Source organism: Scardinius erythrophthalmus, assembly GCF_964197995.2.
Source record: "Scardinius erythrophthalmus genome assembly, chromosome: 15".
Classification (NCBI taxonomy): domain Eukaryota; kingdom Metazoa; phylum Chordata; class Actinopteri; order Cypriniformes; family Leuciscidae; genus Scardinius; species Scardinius erythrophthalmus.
This window is the reverse complement of record NC_138235.1, coordinates 38588742-38614566: the sequence shown is the minus strand read 5'-3', so window position 1 is coordinate 38614566 and position 25825 is coordinate 38588742. Positions and strand designations below refer to the sequence as shown.

At 41.8% G+C, this 25825-nt stretch overlaps 1 protein-coding gene across 1 annotated transcript; it reads left to right on the top strand.

Moving 5' to 3' along the window:
* Positions 1-13370: 13370 nt before the first annotated feature.
* On the top strand, positions 13371-24237 carry LOC308703249 (E3 ubiquitin-protein ligase TRIM39-like; the record flags this gene model as incomplete). Its single annotated transcript, XM_081386569.1, has 7 exons — positions 13371-13398; positions 14244-14800; positions 15108-15203; positions 15799-16029; positions 22378-22525; positions 23538-23564; positions 23687-24237. Exons 2-7 carry the CDS (start codon positions 14246-14248, stop codon positions 24235-24237), a joined length of 1608 nt encoding a protein of 535 aa, XP_081242695.1. The 5' UTR covers positions 13371-13398; positions 14244-14245.
* Between the last annotated feature and the right edge of the window lie 1588 nt (positions 24238-25825).

Genomic DNA, 25825 nt, shown 5'->3' with positions numbered 1-25825 from the left:
AATTGTGTTTTGCAGAAAAGAAAGATTATAAATCTTAAATTTGTTTATATGCCAAAAGTTAATTTTGTCAACTTTCAAGAGTACACAGCTTAGAGACATGAACTAAAAGCCACCAAACTACATTTTGAAGTCATTAAATGGTTTTCAAAATAATTATTCAAATGACTAATATGAAATTAATATGGAATCTATACCTGTGTGTTTCTCTGTGTGTCTCATCAGCTGGATCAGACACTGATAGACGTTCATCAGATGATCCAGGACAGAATGAAGAAGATTCAAGAGATCCAGAACTCAGTAGAGCTGAGAAAAGTGAGTGGAAGTAAAAATGCTACATTAATAATGCATTATAACATTTCAATCTGCTTAATAAAGGTTCTCAATTAAATAAATTAAAACAACTTTTAAGTGACATGAGGCCAGTAGATGATTTTTTACTATTCCTTATGCATGTAATAATAACTCTTAAGGGGATACTTCACTGATTAGCATTAAGCTTTGTATCAGTAGAAACCCGGTAGTATTTTCGAATGGCCGTGCTTCCCTCCCTCATGTCCCCCTGAGACCAGAGATTTCTGTATTGTGTGTCTGGAAAAAAAACAAACACAGATGACACTAAAATTGTCATTTTGACACATTTTGCGTCATCGGAAGCTTTTATTGTCCAGAGGCGAGAGACTGCAGCCAGTAGTAGGAGCTCGTTCCACATGTTTTCAACCCGCCCATAGAGGGTGGGATCTCACTCACAGAATGTACAAATATTGTCAGCCATCTTTTTTTTTTTTTTTAAGCTAAGCTAACAGTCTCTTGCTCTGTGGAGAAAGCTGAGTAGTAGGGGTGACCATACGTCCTCTTTTTCCCGGACATTTCGAGATCGCCCAAAATGTCCGGGATTGGGCTTTTACTTTTTACAGTCACCATTCATTATGTTTACATGAACACCTTTTGTTTCAATTGGACTGAATTCATTCCCATTGGTGAATCTGAATGTAGTGTTTACATGAACGCTAAACAAGTGATCGGTTGATGTGCGTTTTAGCATTGCTAAGAAAATTCCTGTGTTTTCGTCTCGGTTGGGATCCGTGTGAAGCAGAATGCATGACCTGCAAAGCTGGCACGTACGTGTCAATGTCAAATAATGTAATAATGTAAACATAATGAATGCTGACTGTAGAAAGCAAAAGCCAAATCCCGGAGGATGATATGGCAGAAGGGGATTTTGAAGTTCTGGGGCCTCATTTATAACCGTTGCGCACGCACAAAACAGGCCCTGAAAGAGCACTTCCAACGCATAAGTTGTGATTTATAAAAACAAACTTGACGCACCAACACACAAACTCTGACCCATGCGTGCGAACATTTTGGAGATGGAGCAGTTTGGCGACACCGATGGTGAGCTGGAGTGTCTTTTTGGTCACTTTTAGACAGAAAACCTAAAGAAAATTATACATATACAGAAAGATTATACAAATAAAATTTCACTCACCAAGCCTGTCTCTTGAAGCAAATCTCCATCCATTCTTAAATGTATGTACCAGCGAGCGTGTTTAGTGAAACTGATGCATATTTATCTAATGGCAGATGAAGTAAAACCGTAAACCTTCATTATGAGTCCAAATCATTAATACAGCATGTTCACATTCACAATAACAGTTTAAATAAATAAAAGAATGATTTAAACTATGTTTTACTTCTGATATAAACATTTAGATTAAATATGCCATTCTCATTAATGGAGTTAAACACTTAAATTACATGAAATCATTACTGAGAAGTTACAATATTTTTTATATTCAATAAATATATTTGTAGTGGGTTCGATGCTTTTGAACACTTTTCCTGTGACGTTTTAATGTTTTAACTACTGAGAGAATTGCTTATCATGATAAAAGCAGATTGTCTGAGAAAATATTTTCGTGCCTGAAAATATTTTATTTATATTTATATTTATATATTATATTTAATCTGCTCATTTATTTAATAGAGAAACACAGATATAGAGAGATCCGCCAGTGTGGAGCTCTTCACTGATCTGATCCGCTCCACTGAGAGATATCAGTCTGATCTGCTGAAGATGATGGAGGAACAGCAGAAAGCAGCAGAGAAACAGGCTGAAGATCTCATTAAAGAGCTGCATCAGGAAATCACTGAGCTGAAGAGGAGAAACACTGAGCTGGAGCTGCTCTCACACACTGACGATCATCTCCATCTCATACAGGTCTGTCAACATCTGTCATAATGTACAATATTACAGGACCGGTCTTTCTAAATTAAACAGAACGAAACAGTAATAATGTCAAATTTGAAAAAATAACAATATTAAAATAATTGTCTCTCCTGCTGTAGATGAGCTCATCCCTGGACAGTCGTCCACACACCAAGAACTGGACTGAGATCAGGATTGACTCTGATGTGAATGTGAACTCTCTGTATAGAGCCCTGACTCAACTGAAGATAACTCAAGAGACAGTAAATGAAAAACTCAATCAAACTGGTATGTGAATTTTAAATTCAGTCGAGATAAAGTTCAGAGTGAGGAAGGAAGAAGGCTGGGCCGGCTTACTGAGGCTTGTGCTTTTTATTATTTCCACAACTGAAACAAAACAAAACTTGTGCTCTCTGCGCTCTCAACAAACTTGTGAACAAAGTGACAGCAGTTTCTCAAGCAGTATCACAAGTTCAAACAGCACGAGTCCTCAGTCCAGGTTCTCTCATTACTTCCCGTTTCCCTTTGGCTCTTATCCGGTCTCTCCGCGTCAATTACTGCAACAAGACACAGGTGTTTGTCATTTTGCACTTGACCTACTTACTCACTGCTCATCACCCGACTCTCTCTCCTGCTGGAGACCTCGCTGAACCAAGCCCCCTTCGCCACAACACTGTATAGATTTTTTTTGTCTGTAACTAAGAAAATATTTTTTTCAAGGAATATTCTTGGTTAAATCCATTGGTGATCAGCAAAAACTATATGTAGTCTCAGTTTGTAAGACATCACATTTTTTCAAAAATATAATCATTACACAACTAACCCTGTCATATAGCAAAACTTTAATTCATGTCATAACCATTTAAAGCAGTATTACTTGAAATATTAGAACATAATGTGTAACTTGTCCTTGTCTTGTGTAAAGTGTCCTTGTCCTTGTAACTTGTCCTTGTCCTTGTCTGATGGGGCCAGCACGACAAGATCATCTGCAAAGAGCAGAGACAAAATCGTGTGGTCCCTAAACCTGACACCCTCCGGCCCCTGGCTGCGCCTAGAAATTCTGTCCATAAAATTTATGAACAGAACTGGAGTCCAACATGCACCGGGAACAAGTCTGACTTACTGGTGGCAATGCGAACCAAGCTCCTTCTTCGGTCGTACAGGGACCGGACAGCCCTTAGCAAAGGACCCCGGACCCCATACTCCCAGAGCACCCTCCACAGGACGCCGTGAGGGACACAGTCGAATGCCTTCTCCAAATCCACAAAGTACATGTGGATTGGTTGGGCAAACTCCCATGAACCCTCCAGCACCCTGGAGAGGGTATAGAGCTGTTCCAGTGTTCCACGACCGGGACGAAAACCACACTGTTCCTCCTGAATCTGAGGTTCTGCTATCGGCCGTATTCTCCTCTCCAGTACCCTGGCATAGACTTTCCCGGGGAGGCTGAGAAGTGTGATCCCCCTGTAGTTGGAGCACACTCTCCGGTCCCCCTTCTTAAAAAGAGGGACCACCACTCCAGTCTGCCAGCCCAAAGGTACTGTCCCCGACCGCCACGCGATGTTGCAGAGGCGTGTCAGCCAAGACAGCCCCACAACATCCAGAGACTTGAGGTACTCAGGGCGGATCTCATCCACTTGCCACCGAGGAGTTTCTTACCTCGCTGACTTCATCTTGGGTGATGGACGAGTCCACCTCTGAGCCCGCAGCCTCTGCTTCCTCCATGGAAGACGTGTCAGTGGGATTGAGGAGATCCTCGAAGTATTCCTTCCACCGTCCGACGACATACCCAGTTGAGGTCAACAGCTGTCCACCTCCACTGTAGACAGCGTTGGTAGGGCACTGCTTCCCTCTCCTAAGGCTCCGGACATTTTGCCAGAATCTCTTCGAGGCCAACCGGTAGTCCTTCTCCATGGCCTCACCGAACTCCTCCCAGGCCCAAGTTTTTGCCTCCACAACCACTCGGGCTGCAGTCCGCTTGGCCTGCCAGTACCCGTCAGCTGCCTCAGGAGTCCCACAAGCCAGCCAGGCCCGATAGGACTCCTTCTTCAGCTTTGCAGCATCCCTTACTTCCGTTGTCCACCACCGGGTTTGGGGATTGCCGCCTCGACAGGCACCGGAGACCTTACGGCCACAGCTCTGAGTGGCCGCGTCGACAATGGAGGTGGAGAACATGGTCCACTCGCACTCAATATCTCCAGACTCCCTCGGGATCCGGTCAAAACTCTGCCGGAGTTGGAAGTTGAAGAACTCTCTGACAGGGGATTCGGCCAAATGTTCCCAACAGACCCTCACAGTACATTTGGGTCTGCCGAATCTGTCCAGATTCCCTCCCCCACCATTGGATCCAATTCACCACCAGGTGGTGATCAGTTGACAGCTCCGCCCTTTTCTTCACCCGAGTGTCCAAGACATACAGCCGGAGGTCAGATGAAACGACCACAAAGTCGATCATCGACCTCCGGCCTAGGGTGTCCTGGTGCCACGTGCACTGATGGACACCCTTATGCTTGAACATGGTGTTCGTTATGGACAAGCTGTAACTAGCACAGAAGTCCAATCACAGAACACCACTCGGGTTCAGATCAGGGGGGCCGTTCCTCCCAATCACGCCCCTCCAGGTGTCACTGCCGCTGCCCACGTGGCCGCTGAAGTCCCCCAGTAGAACGACGGAGTCCCCAGTCGGAGCACTTTCCAGCACCCCTCCCAGAGACTCCAAGAAGGCCGGGTACTCTACACTGCCGTTTGGCCCATAGGCGCATACAACAGTGAGAGATCCATCCCCGACCCGAAGGCACTGGGAAGCGACCCTCTCGTTCACTGGGGTGAACTCCAACACATGGCGGCTGAGCTGGGGGGTTCAGGCCCGCCATGTGTCGAGGCCCCCGCCTTCAACTGCCGCCCGATTCACTTTGCACCGGTCCCTTACGGTCCCTCCTTCGGGCTGAGCCCGGCCGGACCCCATGGGGGGAGGCCCGGCCACCAGGCGCTCGCATACGAGCCCCAGCCCAGGGCCTGGCTCCAGGGTGGGGCCCCGGCTGCGCCATGCCGGGCGACGTCACGGTCCTCGGATTTAATGGCATCATAAAGGGTTTTTGAACCGCTCTTAGTCTGACCTGTCACCTAGGACCTGTTTGCCTTGGGAGACCCTACCAGGGGCATATATCCCCTGGACAGCATAGCTCCTAGGATCATTTGGGTACTCAAACCCCTCCACAGTTGGTGGCAGAAGGTGGCAGTTCAAGGAGGAGGTTAATCAGTTCATTGATTAAAAAAATCCAAGCTTCAAATTTCATTTTGTTTGTCCCATAAACATCCATTGTAGGTATATTTACTGTAAACTCATTCTGCATTTTGTTTTACAAACAAAGGGGCGAGCAACATTTACATGCCACTGATGCTGCCAGTAGATAGAAACTCACTGTTAATCTTAAATTATTGCTATCAATAATTCATCATTATATTATCATCTGTGTCCACAGGGTTGAAGTTTGCGCAGAGGTTTGCAGGTACAGTGTGATTGATGCCATTTTCTTCAATACACTCACAATACTTTGTTAATCTGTATTATATTTGGTACATCTGAAAATGTTTGTTCTGAAGTTAATTGATAATGTCTGATCTCTCTCAGTGGATGTGACTCTGGATCCTGATTCAGCGAATTCATGTCTCATCCTGTCTGATGATGGAAAACAAGTCAGGCATGGAGACGTTAAGCAGGACATCCCAGAAAACCCAAAGAGAATTAATGTGGGTTGTTTTGTTCTGGCAAAGGAGGGATTCAGTTCAGGGAGATTTTACTATGAGGTGCAGGTGAAGGGAAAGACTGAGTGGAGTTTAGGAGTGGCCAGAGAATCCATTAACAGGAACGGGGACATTAACAGTATCCTGAGTCCTGAGAATGGATACTGGATTCTGATGCTGTTTATTGAGGATCAAAATGTATTTCTTGTGAATCCAATGGTTATGTTCCCTCTGGAAGTGAAACCTGAGAAGGTTGGTGTGTTTGTGGATTATGAGGAGGGTCTGGTCTCTTTTTATGACGTGGAGTCCAGATCTCATATCTACTCTTTCACTGGTCAGACTTTCACTGACAAACTCTATCCATTTTTCAGCCCATGCACTAATTATGGTAAAAACTCAAACCCACTGATCATCACACCTGTCAGTTAAAATGAAAAAAATGAAAAAAAAACCATGAAATCTGAAAAGATTAACTATGGATGTTTTGTTTGTTCTAAGTATATTTTACTTACAATTATAAAGAAAATGAATATGTGATGTACAAAATTTGTGCAAGTGCAAAATAAAACATGAACTATAATAAAATATTTGTGAGTTATCTGTACATTTGAATGGCCAATTTGTTATGAGTCTATATATTTCTAATCAACAAAATGACTTGCTTGCCTTTGTCTATCATGAATACTTTGCTCTTATTTTTAAATCTACTATAAAAAATGTATATATATTAGAGGTGGGCATAGATTAATTTTTTTTATCTAGATTAATCTAGATTAATTTTGAAATTAATCTAGATTAATCTAGATTAAAATGGCTCATTTGAATTCTGACGAAGGCATTCAGAATATGTGTGCTACCCAAATAATGACTATAAAAGTAAGTCTTTGAGAACGGGTTTCTCAAGCCAGGTGGCGCATTAGACCAGGGGCTCATCTCCTGTTTCCACAATGCATCACAAACTGCTTGAGAAAGCTGTTCTACTCATAGACTGTAAAAGGTTACTACTGTACTGTTACCATCCGTAGGCAACATTAGGTAGGTCTATGTTATTATCAACTACTATAGGCTATCAATTAGGGATGGGCGATATGGCCTAAAATCCATATTGTGATATACATTGCAGCCTCTTGCGATAACGATATATATTATAATAAAACCATTTCAGAACAGGTTACACAGACCCTGCTAAACAACTGCTAAATGTTTTTTTTTTTTTTTTTTTAAAGGGTGTATGTAGTTTTGAGAACATATATTGTGCAAAACTGTAAGTATACAACATAATTTTGCAGATAAATAAAATTTAAGTACACTAGCTGCAGAGACTTAAGTAGGTCTAATGTTTATTATGGCTTGGAGCTTATGAAACCCCAAATTTAAAATTAGAATATTGTCTAACTGATGTCTTTTCAGTTAAAAAGAAACACAACAACGATTCTTAAAATCGGGCAGAGATTATGTGCTACACCACTAAGATATATTGGGAATAATACGCGCACGCTGGTATTCAGTGATATCATGTTTCGTTTTGAATTTGAGGTGGCAGAACGGATTAGTCGTGTGTTAACTTACCGAACTGTTACCCCACACATTCTGTCTATATAGTTTGCTGCTGCTCGTCTGACGGCTTAAATCCGAACCAAGTCCAAATAATGGATGTTGCACGGATCTTTTTCACCAGCTTTCACTTTCAGCCGTGTTTACCTAAGATGACGACGAATATGATGCGTTGCAGCCGGGTGTACCTCGCGGCCGCGGGTAGATTGCGTCATCATAGCTTGTGTAGTATAGAGCAGCTCCCAACCCAACTTTGAGAATAGATTAACGGCGATATTTTTTTTATCGCGCGATAAGAGTCTCGCGTTAACGCAGCACGTTAACGCCGATAACGGCCCACCACTAATATATATATATGTGTGTTGAATACATAATATGCTAAATTTTAGAGTTTTTCTACATGTTATTTTGTAAGGAAATCTCTGAAGCCATTTTCTCTCTCTCCTCTGCAGCTGTAAACATTGAATTATTTGTGAAATATTGCGGTATTTGGATTATACTTTAATAACTGTATCATCTGGACAAGTGTTCAATTCTATAACTGATATTTCTTGTAAACTAAACAGCTTTCTACAGTAACACCCTGATGAAGGCCCGTGGGCCGATATGCGTTGGTGTTTTAATGCTTTAGCCCCTTAAAATAATAAAGGCTTTTTAACTTTTGCATCCTACTGAGTGCCTGGACCTGGATTTTTTTCCAATTCTTTTGTATGAACATTTAACCCTTCCACAAGCACCAGAGGATACAAGGGATACCAGCAGCGCTCCAGTTCCCCTTTGTCTAGCTTTCTACAGTAATTGTTATGCAAATACACATTGGAGAACGATGAATATCTATTTATACAACAGACAGAAAGGATATGAATAAAACGGAGGAACTTTATTGTTGACTTACATCAGTTGTGAATGAAAATACTGAATTATTATTCAATGTAGATAGAATAGAATAGAATGAATAGAATGAGGCATTTATATAGCGCTTTCATATGTACTACTGTACACCCAAAGCGCTTTACAATCATATCAGGGGTCTCTCCTCAACCACCACCAGTGTGCAGCATCCACTTGGATGATGCGACGGCAGCCACAGAACAACGGCGCCAGTGCGCTCACCACACACCAGCTATAGGTGGAGAGAGGAGAGAGAGTGATAGAGCCAATTCAATGTAAGGGGATTATTAGGAGGCCATGATTGGTAAGGGCCAATGTGTGGAATGTGGCCAGGACACCGGGGTTACACCCCTACTCTTTACGAGAAATGCCATGGGATTTTTAATGACCACAGAGAGTCAGGACCTCGGTTTTACGTCTCATCCGAAGGACGGTGCTCTTTGACAGTATAGTGTCCCCGTCACTACACTGGGGCATTAGGACCGACACAGACCACAGGGTGAGCGCCCCCTGCTGGCCTCACTAACACCTCTTCCAGCAGCAACCTGTTTTTTCTCAGGAGGTCTCCCATCCAGGTACTAACCAGGCTCAGCCCTGCTTAGCTTCAGTGGGCAACCAGTCTTGGTCTACAGGGTGATATGGCTGCTGGCTGATGATCCTTAAATCTAGTTCATATTCTTCAAGAGAAGCGAGAGCATTAGAAGACTTCACAATGCCAGTGTTTTTGACTTTGGTTTGAGCCCAATATCAGTGAATCCGTGCACCTGAGTGAGCAGACGGCAGTCCATCGATGCCAGGAGCTTCTGAGAGCCGGAGACGGTGGGAACAAACTTCTCCATCAGTGTAACCGTCGCAAGCTTCTCCACATCACTGACAGACACAAAGACAATATCAACTCTCTGGAAGCTTCACTCTTTAAATATCATATTTAATGCAGTACAATTTATGTTTTGAAGCATATCTACAGTGCATGAACACGTCACAGCTGAAATTAAACTGCTGTTAAACACTGAAAGTCTTACCCATACTGGATCTTTCTGATGCTCTGCATTCCCAATCCCTCTATATGGAACAAAACGTTCCTCAACACTTGTGACAGCGGGTTCTGGAACGTGATCTTGACCGTCAACTCTTTACCCACCACAGCGCCCTCAGTGGTTCCCAAACTTTTTGAAAGCATGGCACCCCTTTGTGGCATTTTTTTTCCCCATGGCACCACAACCCAATTAAACTAAACGTACATGTGTACATATACATATCTTTAATATTATTTTGAAAATAGCATATAAATGGTCAAATTTACTTGATTTATCGAACAACTTACTGAGAAAAATAAGAATATTAAAAAATATATTTTAATTTAGTGTCATTTAACCACTTTTTACACTCACTGAAGTTAGCTGAGCAGAGTGTGGGACATGCCAAAGTCACGTAGGCATCCAATCAAAGAAAATGGTATAAAATGAGAAAGATAAAGAGTATTTTGTTAATCAGTTTTTGTCCTTACCAACCCCTATGCAATGATTCCATTTTAATAACGGTTTCTATCTCTGCGACGTCGCGGCTGGAAAAACGACATAAAGTATGATAAGCTCAGGTACTGTTTATGTGCTTTATTTAATGTTAAAAGCATCTGTATGAGTTTGAAAATCATTTTGTGTGTATTTTATAGCCGGAAAGCAACAATTCACCTCAGATCATCAAAATAAATAAAAGTGAACAAGAACGTTCAAACTGTCAACTCATTGTTAACAGACAAGTGTATTTTATGACAACAATTGTTTCAGTAAGTGATTTCAACCAATTAGCCTGGCTTAAACCAAAGGCTCGGTGTCTTTGTGCAAGAGTATTTGCCAAAACCCAGATGTGGCGTCTAATTTCGAAAACACAGCTGCTCCTCTAGCTGCAATTCTCTACACACACTCTTGTTCAATCTTGTTAGATCAAAGCAAAACCTGATATTGCCGTTAGGTTTTGACACGACTACTATTGCTGCGCACCACTCAGTAGGCTCTTCAATTCATCGAATGACTCTCACTTCTTCCATTTTTGCAGTCCCAGTTTTACTTTTTCCACGAGTGGCAGCTGTACTTGTCGTGGCCGACTGCTCCTTCCATCAGTTTGATCTCTTAGCTGCCCTCTAATTTCCCAAGTCCTGAGAAAACCTTGGAGAACATCGCCTTGTACTGCTCTCCAGGTTCGTGTCAGTTGGCTACTTGATGCAGTAACTGTAAACTTTGGATCACAGGCAGTCCCAGGAGCGGCATCACTAAATCCTTTACACCACATATATCCTGCTGGATCCTTTTGCAGGCATGCACTGAAAATACCCATCACTTATAAAGGAGAACTGTTAGGGCCCAAGATTGTCTTTTTGGAATCTTTCAGTTTCCCCTGTTTTTCAGCTGAATACATAGGAATCGGCGTAACTACTGCACCTGTATCTAGTTTAAAGGTGCTGTATGTAACTTTTTACATTTACATTTATTCATTTAGCAGACACTTTTATCCAAATCGAACTAAAAACAGTTAAACTATCAATAAGACAACAATATGCAAGTGCTACAACCCTTCCCATGTACTTTTTTATTTATTTTATTTATTTATTTATTTTTATAAATACTGTAGATATAGAATAGAAGATAAAGTTGTAGTATTAATGGATCGAGTTCATATACTAGTTTCTCTGAAAAACACTTCTACAGCCAGTTATTTTACTTTGAAATGTGCATTTCCAGGCTGGAATGTTTGTTTTTGTTTTGGTCTGTTTGATAGTGCACGTTGCCAGTTTTCATTGTCCATTGTGCTCGTTCTTAGAATTTGGTCTGCAGTACCTATTTTGACCACTAGTTGTCATTCTTACAGACTGCACCTTTAAAGGTGATCGGTTCTTTATTCACCAGGTTTTTCTGTTGCCACATTTTGTCTTGGTTTGGGGTCTGATGGCTCCGAAGAAAGCTGACTCATATGAGCTGTTGACTATTGCTTCTGGACATTGAGCTGACCGGCACAATGCAGCAAAATGTCCTTTCTTTCAGCATTTTCCTCATTCTGATTCTCTATCTGGACACGTTTTCCAAGAGTGCTGAGGACATTTCCCGCATCTCTTAAAGCAATCAATCTGATCTGTCCTCTCTACTCTCTGCAAAGTCGTTTTTGCTTTAGACATTCTTTGTCATGACTTCATCGACGTTCACTTCTCTCACATTCATATTATTGATGTTTTATTTCCTTGTTTTGCCTGAGCTGAGTTAGTCCAATATCAAATTTGGATCTAGTTGCAGTTTCTCCGAGAGCTTTGCATCTCTTATGCCCAAACGATATGATATGTGACTCTGATCATTCACTATAAAAAAAAAATTCTGTTAAATTTACTGGAAAAAACAGCAACTGTGGTTGCCAGGAATTTACCGTTAAAAAATACGGTAGCAACATTTTAGGTTTTACAGGCTTAACTTAAATTTACAGTAAAAAAAAATATTTCATTATCTGCTATAATGTTGATTTACCCACCTATTGAATAACTAATATCTGTTTTGTACCATTATAATACACTGACATCCACCAATCACAGCGGAGATGAAAGTCACATTATCAATCAAAGCTCATCACAACCAGCTTTTCCACAAGAAAGTTAATACTAATATATAGAAGCTGCACAGTGTCATTCACACACACACTAAACACACATGAAATAAAAAAAAATGCAATAAACATTCATTTAACAACATTAAATGTAACATAAAAGCCTAATGTACATAACCGATTAGAAAAACAAAGAAAAACTATGAAGAAACAGTTATTTCAACAAAAATGCATCAAATGTGAAGTGACACGCAAGGAATTGTGGGAATGTTAATTTACGGTTTTTCACTGTAAATTATACAATGACTTGCTCTTTTTCACTTCCAAAAACTATAAATGTAACCGTATTTTACTGTAAAATTACATTACATGTACGATTAGATCACAGTTATTCACCGTATACAGTGCGGAAACTTTCTGTTAACCAATTAACAGTCTTTTACTGTTAAAATCACGATCATTTTTTACAGTGTTTCCTCATGTAGATCGCACCATATCTGCAAAATTCCATGAGCTTATACACATTCGTGATGAAACTCTCTGCTGATTCACCAGGCTGCTGGAGTCTGCTGTTGAATTTCACTCTCTCGTAAATGACGTTATGTCTGCCAATAAAGTGCTCACTTCAAGCCTTCTTGACCTCTTCATAACTCCTTTTCTCTTCCTCACTTTAGGGGTAACGTATTTAGATTATCGTCTCTTTTCTCCCCCATTATATACAAGAGCGAGTGTACCTGATAGACTGAGTCTTCGTCTGCTAGACCCGATGCTACTCTGAATCGCTCGAAGCGGCTCATAAACTGTGGCCATGAGCTCGGCTCGGCGAAATTAAAACTACCTGGAGGTGTCAGCAAAAATATCCGATCCATCTTTTTACCGTTTATTTACTCTTTATCCCCGGTGCACTGCTCCGCTGTTTCCTTTTTTTTTTTTTGCACAGGCTAGATCTCTATCGATCTCTATTCTCTACCTATACACATGTCCCTCTCGAAAAAACTTTTTTTTTTTTTTTTAATTGTATGCCTTTAGGATAGGCTACATAAAATGCTAGTTATGAAATTAACCTTAACAAGACTGCATTTATGCAATATACCTGCCCTTTCCAAAATATACTAAATTAAGTACTCAATTATTTGTTACATTACAACTGTGATAACTCGATATTTTGCCACTTCTGTAATAAAAGGAGAAACTAAACAAAACAACACATGCATTCTAGAAAACACTCAGCTGTGATGTGAATTAGGGACTAATCAATATTCATGAAGGGCGGAGCTACTGTATGACATCACTGTAGTGAGTGAAAGAATTCAGTGAAGGTGACACTATATTAACCAGATGAACTGGAAGCTTCTTCAAATGAACACTTCTTTATTCACACACACTGAAACTAGTGATCACAGCTAATATTCACTCAGGTAAGTGATGGAAATGTAAGAGCTTGTCCAGCAGTTTTAAACAATAAAATAGTATCAGATTATATTATTCAATTTGCTGTAAAGTTTGATGTCTTCTGTCATGTTATACCACTATAAGACTTCAGAAACAGAAAGTACTTGAACTTCAGACAGAATGAAAACGGTCAAAAAATTCTACAATTAAAAATCATAATTGAACTACATTCAATTAAATACATTTTATTTTTGTGGTGGATTCTCTGGGATATTTGCTTGAAAAATAAAAATAGCTTTTTTTTGTGCGTTGTCTTTAATGTAAAAACTTGTGTTATGATAGTCTATAGACGAAAATCAATTACTTTGACTTTAATATAAAAAGTGGTTACTAGTTTAACTTTTATGAATAGGATCAATGTATTATTTTAACTCCAAACATAAAAAGTATCTTATTTTGTTACCTTTATAGATGTTTGTATGAGATAAACATGAGCATGATGACCATGAACTTACTTGAATGTCAGCTTTTTGAAGGGGAAATGCACAAGTTACTCCACAAGTTAGACCAGTTTACAAGAATGAATGAGTTTATCTGCTGAAGTGCTGTCATACATGTGTGCATAACCTAGAGTTAGGGTTAGTTGTTAAAGAACTGAATTGGAGTCCATGAGCCGTGGATGTCAAAAGAAGCAGACGGATACAATGAAATATTTGTGATTTACATGCCACTTGGAAAATACATATTTTGTCAGAATATACAGCTACTTTTGAAGGGCCGTCAATGGAGAAATACATAAAATATTTATTTACCTTAGTATTATCCTAATGCCTCTCTTCAGAAATTCCATATATTGTCATTGTTTTGTCAGCCATGGCGTCCTCCAGTGGCCCATCACTAAATGAGGAGCTCCAGTGCTCCATCTGTCTGGAAGTGTTCACTGATCCAGTCACCACTCCATGTGGACACAACTTCTGCAGAACCTGCCTGATCAAGTGCTGGACGAACTCACAGACCTGCTTCTGTCCACTCTGTAAAGAAACATTCAGCAGAAGACCTGATCTCAAGGTTAATACAACACTCAGAGAGGTTGTGCAACACTTTAAGGAGAAGCTCAATCTAGGAGAATCTGGGGTGTTGTGTGACTTCTGTGATGGAAGAAGGCAGAAAGCAGTGAAGACCTGCCTGATGTGTCAAAGCTCTTACTGTGACTCTCATCTGGAGCCTCATCGCAGAGTCCCACGTCTAAAGAAACACACACTGATCAACGCTGTGGAAAATCTGGAGGATTATATATGCCAGAAACACGAGAGACCTCTGGAGCTGTTCTGCAGAGATGATCAGACGTGTGTTTGTCTGTCCTGCACTGAAGGAGAACACAGGACTCACAACACTGTTCCTATAGAGGAGGAGAGTCGAGAGAAGAAGGTAAAGAGTTACAGACAAAACTCTTTAAACTCACTGTGAAATGCAGATGTCTTTCCTGTGTCATGTTTCCATGTTGAAGAACCTGTCCCTTTCATTTAAACAGCCAAATCCAGTAGTCTTTCATTACATTAAAAACTGATTTTGTTACCCTCAAAGCTGTCAGACATGGGCTAAAAGATTAAAACTATAATTTTGAATTCATATGGCCTTTAAATGGTTAAAAAAATCAATATTCAAATAAGAGTTTGTCAGAAGATGGAAAGCTATATTCAGTGATAAATGTGTCTGTGTTTTTCTCTGTATGTAGAATCAGCTGGTTCAGACACAGACAGACGTTCATCAGATGATCCAGGACAGAATGAAGAAGATTCAAGAGATCCAGCACTCAGTAGAGCTGAGAAAGGTTTGTGCTTCGATCAACCCGAGTTCAAATCCTGACTCATGGTCATTTCCCTCTCTCACATTTCACTTTCTGATCACTCTCTAACTATCATAGGAGTTGAATTACATTGTGAGGTCTGCCATCATCTAGTAACCCTTATGTTGCTCCAAACACACATGTTTTCCCCATAGAGCATAGGTCTTCAACCCTGCTCCTGGAGGCCCACTGTCCTGCAGAGTTTTACTCCAACCCTAATCAAACACACCTGAACCACATTCAGTCTGTGATTTCAAGTGATCCTGAAGAGTTTGACTAGCTGGTTCAGGTGTGTTTGATTAGGGTTGGAGTAAAACTCTGCAGGACAGTGGGCCTCCAGGAGCAGGGTTGAAGACCTCTGCCATAGAGCACAAATCTGGGTGTTTTGCACATGAGTTCTACTGGAGTGCTTCAACAGCTCGTCCTCATGAGCAGCACAAACATTTATTTTGTGTCCCACTGAAAACCACACATTAAGTGACATAAGGTTAAAAAGATGATAGAATTTTAATTTTGGGGTGAACTATCCCTTTAAATAATATTTAATAGATTATTAAATATAACTGTTCTCATTCATCAGAGAAACACAGATAAAGAAAAATCCTCCAGTTTTAATATCTTCACTGATCTGATCCGCTCCATTGAGAGATGTCAGTCTGATCAGCTGAAGATGATGGAGGAACAGCAGAAAGCAGCAGAGAAACAGGCTGAAGATCTCATTAAAGAGCTGCATCAGGAAATCACTGAGCTGAAGAGGAGAAACACTGAGCTGGAGCAGCTCTCACACACTGACGATCTCCATCTCATACAGGTCTGTCAACATCTGTCTCAGTCAATATGTACAATATTACAGGACAAACAGTTCTTTAAGGTCCACTCAATTGACGGTGTCCAATGGTGTGGCTGAAGGTTTCCTGTGTGTTGGTCGCTTGAGGGATTTAATTTCAATTACACTTTTATCTGACTCAATTTTATCTTGACCTCAAATTTAGGTTGGAATGCCAATGGATTGTTGGTCATTTATAATTTATCTAGATATTTGATCATTCTATTTAACTCTTTTCTTTAGATTGTACTTGTTTATTTGGATTCCAATGTTGTTCAGAGTCTCACACCGGCCGTTAACGTGAATCTCACGGTCACAAACTCGCCAGTCTGATCATTAGTCAGAGCAGAGGTTATGACTAATACTATTTAATAGGCTGACCATGCTTGCCATTATTTAAATAGTAATTCCGTTTAGTCCCTTACTGTTATGAACTGCTCTGAGACTCAAAAGGTTGGAGATCCAAACGCATCTTTAATAATAGGGACAATCCAAAGAGTAATTTGTAATTCAAAGTACAGACAAGGTCAAACACAGGCAGGCCGTCCACGCAAACAAACACAAGGCAGGGAACATGGGCAAAAGAGTAATCCAGAAACAGGCAAGAAATCCAAAATACCAAGAGACATGAAACCAGGGAGAATGCTCAGAATTGCAATGTAACTACTAACAAAACCTCACAGTGAATGAGGGTTATCAAGGCTATTGAACCACAGGTGGATGTAATCATGGCTGATTAGTCTGTGCAAGACGCGTAGGTAGGGCGGCCATCTTGGCCAAAGACTCAGGTGCGGCGGCGGGCATCTTGGCTGAAGACTCTGGCGCGGTGGCGGCCATCTTGGCCGAAGACTCTGGCGCGGCAGCGGCCATAAATGGACGAGACTGGTAGGGTGGCCATCTTGTCCGAAGACACCTGGGGGCCAATAGGGTTGGAGATGCTGGTGACCGTGGTAGGCCAAGCTCGGTGGCCATCAGAGCTTGATCTCCCTCCACAGTAAGCAAAGTATTTCTAAACTCTCTAACTTCTACCTTTTGGTCTATTTCTCTGGACATGAGACCATTGTACCAATCGCACTGAGACATTTCAATTGATACCAAACATGACTGTTAAGTCACTTGCATTGACAGAACATTATATTTTTCATGTAATCTTTCTGATTGAACTGAGTGAAGGGAAGAATGGGTGAAGGGAAGAAATAAATTGTGAAGGAAGGACAAGAGTGAAAGAAGCTTTCCCACATATTCACTCTGAGGGGTGTGGAGACGGATGCCTGCTTGTGTTTGTTTCTTGTGCTTGAGAGTACGTTTACACGACAACGATATGCTTAAAGGCTCCCTGAAATCAAAATATATGGTTTTTAGCTTTTAGTACGAATATGTTAGCCTTAAGGTTATGAATAAGCTGGTGTTTTCCAAAACAATGACAAAATTCACATTTAGGAGATATAAGCATTCAAAACTTAAGGTGATGATACACAGGGCAACTTTTTGAGCAATGTTGCTGGGCAATGTTGCCATCAATGGGCAACCAGATGAGACACAGGGCCCACGGCCAATCTAAATTATCCAGATAGAAATTTATAGTCCATTTTCAATGGGAAAGTGCCCAAGCAACAATCGCTCTGCAAAATTGCCCAGCAACATTGCTCAAAAACGTGCCCTGTGTATCATCACCTTTACAGTCTCTCACTTAAGCTAATATGGATCACGTATTTTTATGACTTCACCGCAGACTTCAGCTTCTCATCACATCTTCTGTTCAATCAAATGCTCTCTAAAATCTAACGCGTCATGCGACTCCCATCACCACCTGGCCAAAGCGACCGTGGCTGGCTGTACCTGACTGTGCGTTCGGTTGTACACGCATGCTCAGTATCAGCTGCTCAGTTCAGTGAACTGTCGGAGTTACTGGAGTAATATATACTCCGGGATATTGGTTTATTTCGAGTCAGAGTGACTGTCAGCCACAAACTGTTGATCAGCACTGACTCACGACACAAACTGTTTAGAATGATTCAGTTCGATTTGGTAAATTTCGTCACAAAAAAGAACCAGTTCAAATAAATTTCCGTTCACGAACCGGACATCACTACCTTTGACACGTCATGTAGCAATATGGGTTGGAGATGTGAGTTCGGTTGCTCAAACGCTCGAGTTTTATTCCGTTTTCCAACTAGTTGGTTAAGAATGTTAACCAACTAGTTGGTTAAGTTGGTTAAGAATGAAATGGCTAGAATTATTCACACCTCTACTATTGAATCCAACATACAGTATCATCAGCGCTCGGATTCGTTTCCATGGTGCTGTCAAGTACGACTCACAGTCTGTGAGACTGTCAATATGTTCCGCCTTAGCTTCCTGTTTTAGTGGAAATTACGTCAACGCATCATACAAAGCCACGTGTTTCAAGGCACTTCAGTGGGCCGTTAAAATGGAGAAGTTTTTCCTTTGAGTTTCTGCATACAGACGACACCATTATCAAAACAATCCCCATTCACATGGATCCGCGGAAACGACTGAAAACCCTGTATTCTGGCCATGAAACACTATAGACTGAACACATAATACGCATGTGCATGACGTCATTGTCTTCAGAGATTTGCATTTTTATTGTTTACACGGAGACCGTTTTTAAAAGCTTGTACTTTGAAACCTGTTTTCAAAAGTTTGCATTTTCAGGAACCCAAAACTCAGTGGTCGTGTAAATGAACGGCCAAAACACATGACAAAACGGTGTCATTAAAACAGCCCCTGAGTTCATATTAGTCTTTATTGCATCCTAGTTTGTCTCATTGGTAACTAATGTAGGGGTCTGTCAATTTAGCTCAAATGGAATTATGAATTAATTTATAGGGAATTCAAAAGAATCACTTATTACGGCAGAGCAAATGACTCGTCCAGTGTTCATTTGAACCGGCCATAACTATCAGCTCTGCAGCGGAAATAAATATCCAAACTATAGTGAAACACTATTTATTAGCAAGGTAACTTAGATAAGCAGTTTAAGACATTAAATTCGTAAGCACATAACACAAGTAACACTTCTCTTTAAAATACAAACAAGACTTTATTGATTATTCTAATACATAAAACTAATATCTAACACAAACACACGCACACACATTCATACGAGTTGCAGAAAGAAAGAGAGTGAGGAAAGAATGAGTTTTCAGAGTGAGATGATGAAATCCCAAGTTTCTAAATGCACTTATAAGACATGACCTGAACGAACCATCAATCATTAATTTAACCCTTCTGGGGATTTTTGGGGATTCCCTTTGTCAGTGTAAAAGGGGTTTCCCGGCTTTCCCGGGTTTCCCGGGTTGGCGGGCGTCTCCTCGTGCCTGGATAGATGTCTTGGACGGCCAATCACGTGGTGTGCTGGCGGATGGATGGAAAGTCTTTGAAGTTGGAAGCGGGTTTTGCAGCCGAATCGTGGACCAAAACTTTGCAGCTCTACATTTGCGCGTCTCTGTCAAGTCAAAGTTAGCCGCGGACGCTAGCTCTCGGCATCTCGAAAACGGCACGTAATATTGATCCTCGTTTTAGTTCTCCTTTTGTCCCAAAGTCTGCTTGCCATGGTCCATAATGTTTGAACAAAACAACAACAGTGTGAGCGTGCCGCTAGACGTAACGCAGTTGTCCACTTCTGTCGCCATGGTTACTATGGCAGTACGAGCGGAAACCAGGGATAACGCGGATATTAGATCATTGGCAGGCGACAAGTGAACAGGGACGAGCCATTATTTAAAATTGGAATTTCTCTGAAATTAAAAATCTTTGGGAACTTTTGTGATATTGTAAGTACACAACTGCAGGAACAGGAAGCTGACCCAGGCGGCCCTCCGTCGGCGTGCCAGCTCTTGGTTGTTCTTGTGCCCAACAGTCAGCTCCTGGCCAAGGTAGACGTAGCTGTCGACCTGCTCGATCTCCTTCTGGCCGATGTGGATGATGTTGTTGGCAGCCTGGGGGTTGCGCATCCACTTTGTTTCGGCCAAGTTCATCTTCAGGCCGACCACTGCGCCGGCCTGGTCGAGCTGGTCGAGTCACAGCTGCACGTCGGCCACTGACTCGCCGATTAGGACGATGTCGTCAGCGAAACGCAGATGGATGAGTCACTGGCCGTTAACGCTAATACCTTTGTTGTCCCAGTCGAGCTGTCGAAAGTGTGCTCCAGACATGCCGTGAACAGCTTGGGCGAGATGGGGTCGCCCTGCTTAACGTACTCGTCGGCGACGCCCTGTTGTTGGAGGGCGAACAGTAAGGTGTTGATCTCCACGCTGTCGAAGGCCTTCTCGTAGTCTACGAAGGCCAGCACCAAGAGTATCTTGTACTCCCGGCAGCGTTCAAGCAGTTGATTCAGCACGTGGATGTGATCCATCGTGCTGTAGCCAGACCGGAACAGCACCTTGTTGAAGACCTTGTACGCGGTCGGCAGGAGCCAGATGGGCCGGTAATTACTCAGCTGTTCGCGGTCACCCTTCTTGTACAGCAGCACTGTCTTTGCCGTCTTCCATTGATCTGGTGTTCGTCTCTGCACCATATAGAGGCTGAAACGGCTGGCCAATGCTGCCCAGAGCGTCGGTCCGCCCTCCTTGAGCAGATCGGCCTCGATTCCGTCCAGCCCTGGCGCCTGGTCTTTCGGGATGTTCTGAATAGCTTGCATGGCCTCACTGGTCAACACTGACTGGATGGCTAGTATGGCGTCATGCTGCATTTCGGGCAGGTCGACTGGCGTCTTGCTGGCGTCTTGCTGGCGAACAGATCCGTGTAGAAAAGGCTGCACTCAGCCTCGATGCCCAGCCGGGTTCTTGTCGTCTGCCCATCTGGTGTCTTTAACGCAGACACCCGAAAGTGCTTCAGCTGCATCAGCCGTCTCCACTTCTTTAAACTCCTCTTCTGCTCGGCCGCCGCTAGCTTGTACTGCTCCAGGTCGGTTTTGAGCCGCACCCTGACCAGCTTGCTCAGCAAACCATATTCCATATGGTCTGCGACGTCCGATCTCATTTGCCGCCTTTTCAGCAGGAGGGCTTTGGTGTTGTCCGATATTCGGCTAGTCTGGTCTTTTTTGCGCAGCTTTGCAGCAACGTTGCACGTCTTTCGCAGCTATTCTGTGAATTGGTCCCAGTCACTCATGATGTCCTCGTCGGTCTGCACCCAGTCGGTAATGTCGACATAGTGCCGGAAGACGATCGGGTCAATGGCATCTGCTGTTGTGCCTGGTTGCTGGCTGCCAGTGCACGCTTCTCCATCCTGGAGTCGATGGTCAGTTTGGCACGCAGTAGTCGGTGGTCGCTGCCTGCTGCCTGTGCAGAACGATTTGCCAATGATAGAAACATCTTGGAAAAGGCGACGGTGGCTGCAGAGGATGTAGTAGATTTTGTTTTTCGTACTGCCGTTTGGCGACAGCCTGGTCCAGCGACGGCCAAGGCGCTTCTGAAAGAAGCTGTTGCCGATGTAGAGACGACTGGACTCGGCCATGGCCGCCAGTCGCTCACCCTGGTCGTTCCGGTCGCCACTGCCGAAGGGGCAGACGGACTTCTCTTTGTCAAGCCCCCGCCTGACCTTGGCGTTGAAGTCGCCCATCAGGATGTGGTATGTTGCGTGGGGGGCGATGGCTGCTTCGACATCCTTGTAGAACTGCTAAATTTCGTCGTCCTTGGCTGCTGTAGTTGGCGCATATACCTGCACGATGTGGATGGTCGTCTTGTTGGTCAGCGCCAGGGTGAGCACGCCGACTTGTGGGTTGGTCACGTCGACCATGTCAATGGACGTCACCCATCGTCTGGAGACAATGAAGCCGACGCCACCGACAGTCCTATTCCCTTCGCCGGCTCCTAGTGCCACCGTTGACCCGTCTTCCCGTGGGGTCGTGGGGTCGTGGGGTCGTGGCGCCGCGTCTTGCACAGGCCCAGGATGTCGCACTGGATGTTGTCTTTCTCGGCGATGATGGTAGCCAGATCCGTTTCCCGGGCTATTGTCCTGGCGTTGTAGGTGCCATTGTAGATTTTAGTGTTGTTGTTCCGTGGTCAGTTTCCAGAAGGCGGCCTTCTACCTGTGATTCTTAGCAGCCCCTCGTCCGTGGCCGGGTCACTCTGCTGCCGGAGAGCGGGCGCACGGATGCGCAGGGTACTGGGGCCTGTGTTCGTTGTTGTAGTAGCTTGAGTTTCTCTTTTGTCCGGTCCATGGCTTGCTGGGCCATCATCGAAAGACACCCATTGCCACCCCTCCGCCACGTTGAGGCATAGGGTAGAATTGTTGGAGGGGACAACAAAATTAACTGCTTTAAAAATTATGATCAAATTTAACAGTCTTCTCTCTCTCCTGCTGTAGATGAGCACATCCCTGAACAGTCGTCCACACACCAAGAACTGGACTGAGATCAGGATTGACTCTGATGTGAATGTGAACTCTCTGTGTAGAGCTCTGACTAAACTGAAGAAAACTCATGAGACACTGAATGAAAAACTCAGTCAAACTGGTATGTGAATATCAAATACAGTGTATAGATCTTAGAAATTACATTTTTCAAGGAAAATTATGGGTTGAATAAAACCATCACCACAATTATTTTGTCTCTGTCTGTAAAAGATCACACTGTTTGAAAAATATAACCATAACATAACTTAAACTTGCCATGTTAGCATTAGACTGGTATGATAAAATCACTTACTAAACGTAGTCTATGTAAAGCTATATCCAAACTTGAACTGTTATAACCAGTTATTGCAGTATTACTTTAACTTACTTTAGAGACATGTAGTGATATGATGTACAATGATTCATGTACAGTACAAACACTAATACAAATCACCGTAAAAATTGTTACATGCTATTTAAAAAAAAATGATGGTAACAATATTACACATGATATTTTTGAGTAGTTTTTAAGGCTTGATTTCTTTAATGAAATCTACCTGAATAAATAATGTAAAATCTCCTAAATTATTTAATATATGACACAATTAATTCAATATTTTCTTTGTGAAATGTGCTTTTTTAATTTAAGTTGACTCTCAAAAGTGTGTGATTTTTAGTGAACAGAAATGACCTGTTCCAAATGGACTATATATATAAATGACCTAAATTATTAACTTTTTACAACAAAAATGAACCTTCACTGAACTTGCTTAAGCTGGACTGTGACGCTATTTTCTTCAGGAAACAAACTTTGAACAAAGCATCATATTATTAGTACATGCAGTTATTCATAACCTATCCATAAGCTCTACTCTTCAATGGAAACGATCAAAACATCAACATAACAGAAACTCTTTCACATGTCAAACATAACTGAACATTAAACATTAACAGATGTTTCCCTTCACTCAAAAACACATAAAATAACATTTAATTTCAATATTTACTCTCCATTTCCAGTCATGTGCAAAGCATGCTGGGAACTAACAATGGTGTATCTAAATAAAACTCACTGTTAGCCTGAAATTATTGCTATAAATAATTAATCATTATATTGTCATCTGTGTCCACAGGGTTGAAGTTTGTGCAGAAGTTTGCAGGTACAGTGTGACTGACACTATTTTCTTCAATACACTCACAATACTGTGTTAATCTATATTATATACTGTACATCTGAAAATGTTTGTTCTGAAGTTGATTGATAATGTCTGATCTCTCTCAGTGGATGTGACTCTGGATCCTGATTCAGCGAATCCATGTCTCATCCTGTCTGATGATGGAAAACAAGTCAATGAAGGAGACTCAATGTCTCAGGACGTCCCAGAAAACCCAAAGAGATTTGATGCCATGTGTGTTTTGGCAAAGCAGGGATTCAGTTCAGGGAGATTTTACTATGAGGTGCAGGTGAACGGAAAGACGAAGTGGAGTTTAGGAGTGATCAGAGAATCCATTAACAGGAAGGGGAGGATCAGACTGACTCCTGAGGATGGATACTGGACTGTGGCTCTGAGGAATGAGAATCAATATAAAGCTTGTGAACGTTCACCTGTCTCTTTATCTCTGAGAGTGAAACCTGAGAAGGTTGGTGTGTTTGTGGATTATGAGGAGGGTCTGGTCTCTTTTTATGACGTGGAGTCCAGATCTCATATCCACTCTTTCACTGGTCAGACTTTCACTGAGAAACTCTATCCTTATTTCAACCCATGCGATAATGATGAAGGTAAAAACTCAAAGCCACTGATCATCACTCCTGTCTCACCTTTAATGGATTAGAATATGTAAATGAAAACCAAAAAAGATTTTGCACTAAACCATGTTATGGAAAAATTAATAGTTTACTTTTTCCTTATTTATTTCCTTAGACATTGTGTGAGATTTCTTTCAATCCAATCATGTGTTTTCTCTCCTGGAATGTATGTGTGCACCTGGCAGGGACAAAGACACACACACAGTAAAACAAATGGTCAGATGAGCCTTTGAACTCTCTAGTCAGGAAAGACAGAGGGACTATTTAGCCACAAACAAAGACCTTTTGACCTCACAGGAGTGAGGACAGTAAAACCCCAGGGGGAAGGACCACTGTATTTCTTAAATCCAGCTAGATCTGGTTTACTGGGGGAGCGGAAAATTACAGGAGAAGAGACTATAGGTATAAAAAGACTGTCTGTTTTCTGTGTGATTAGGTCTTGCTCCTATCACTGGGTAGCTGCGGTGATTTTTGTGGCCAAGCCTCTTAAAGAGAATAAAACTACTTCTCTTTAATACAATTTGACTCTGATGTCTCTTATGCCTTGATGCTGTTTGTTAATTATTGTTTTTTGCCACAACAACCACAATCAAGTAGATTTTACCATAACACTTTATAATAATACAGTAATAAAGCACTTAAGTCATTTACAAACTACTCGTTTATAGTTAATTTATAGTTTTTATACCATGGTCTGTGTGAATACTCGATTCTGATTGGTTGCAGGGTGTCGATTAAAAAGTGATAGAGGACACCTAGTAAAGGAGTTCTGGTGAAACTGACTGTTTATCGTTCGAAATTAATAAATAAATATGCTGGCTACATCAGCTGTGAGTAACCATAGCAACAGGCAGTCAAAGTATCTATACGGACTATAATTCGAGCGGACTATAAATATCTCCGGTTGCTAAATAAACCGTCAGGCGTAACCAGGGAAACCAAGTTATTGTTTGTAAAAACTTTAGATTTGATTGTAAAACTAATTAAAATATAAACTAATGTTTTAAAAATGTGTTATTTGGCAAGTGACCTTGGTATAAGTGGGTTAATGCCCTTCGAGGTGTCCATTGTCAGGTATTAATGGACTTCGGCTGCGCGGCGGACGGTTCACGCCTCGCCGTCGTCCATTAATACCTGACAATGGACACCTCATCGGGCATTAACCCTTACATAAACTGTAGTTAATACATTAATAAACTATATACAAATAGTGAGTTCTTCATTCATTGTCACTTTAATAAGTGTTTAATTTGCTCATGATTATGCTTTGTTAAAAATGTATTAATCATAAATAGTTCTAACTTTACACTGTAAAAATAAAAAGTGCCAGGAGGAACCTTTTGGGGTTCTTCATTTTCCCACACCAGAACCGTCTGTAGATCCTCTAGACAACCTTTAAATATAGAATAGGAAGAAAACCTTCTTGAGTCTTCTCTGCATATTACATGTCACTTCTACACGTGCCTCAGCTACATTTTTATTTTCCATACTTTTGAATAACGACTGTATAGAGCAGTTTAAAATGACCCCAAGACGTAGGACTTTTATTATACAATTCTTAGACAAAATGGCGGATGCAAACAGTTTCCAAGGTAGGATTGGTAAAAAAATGTT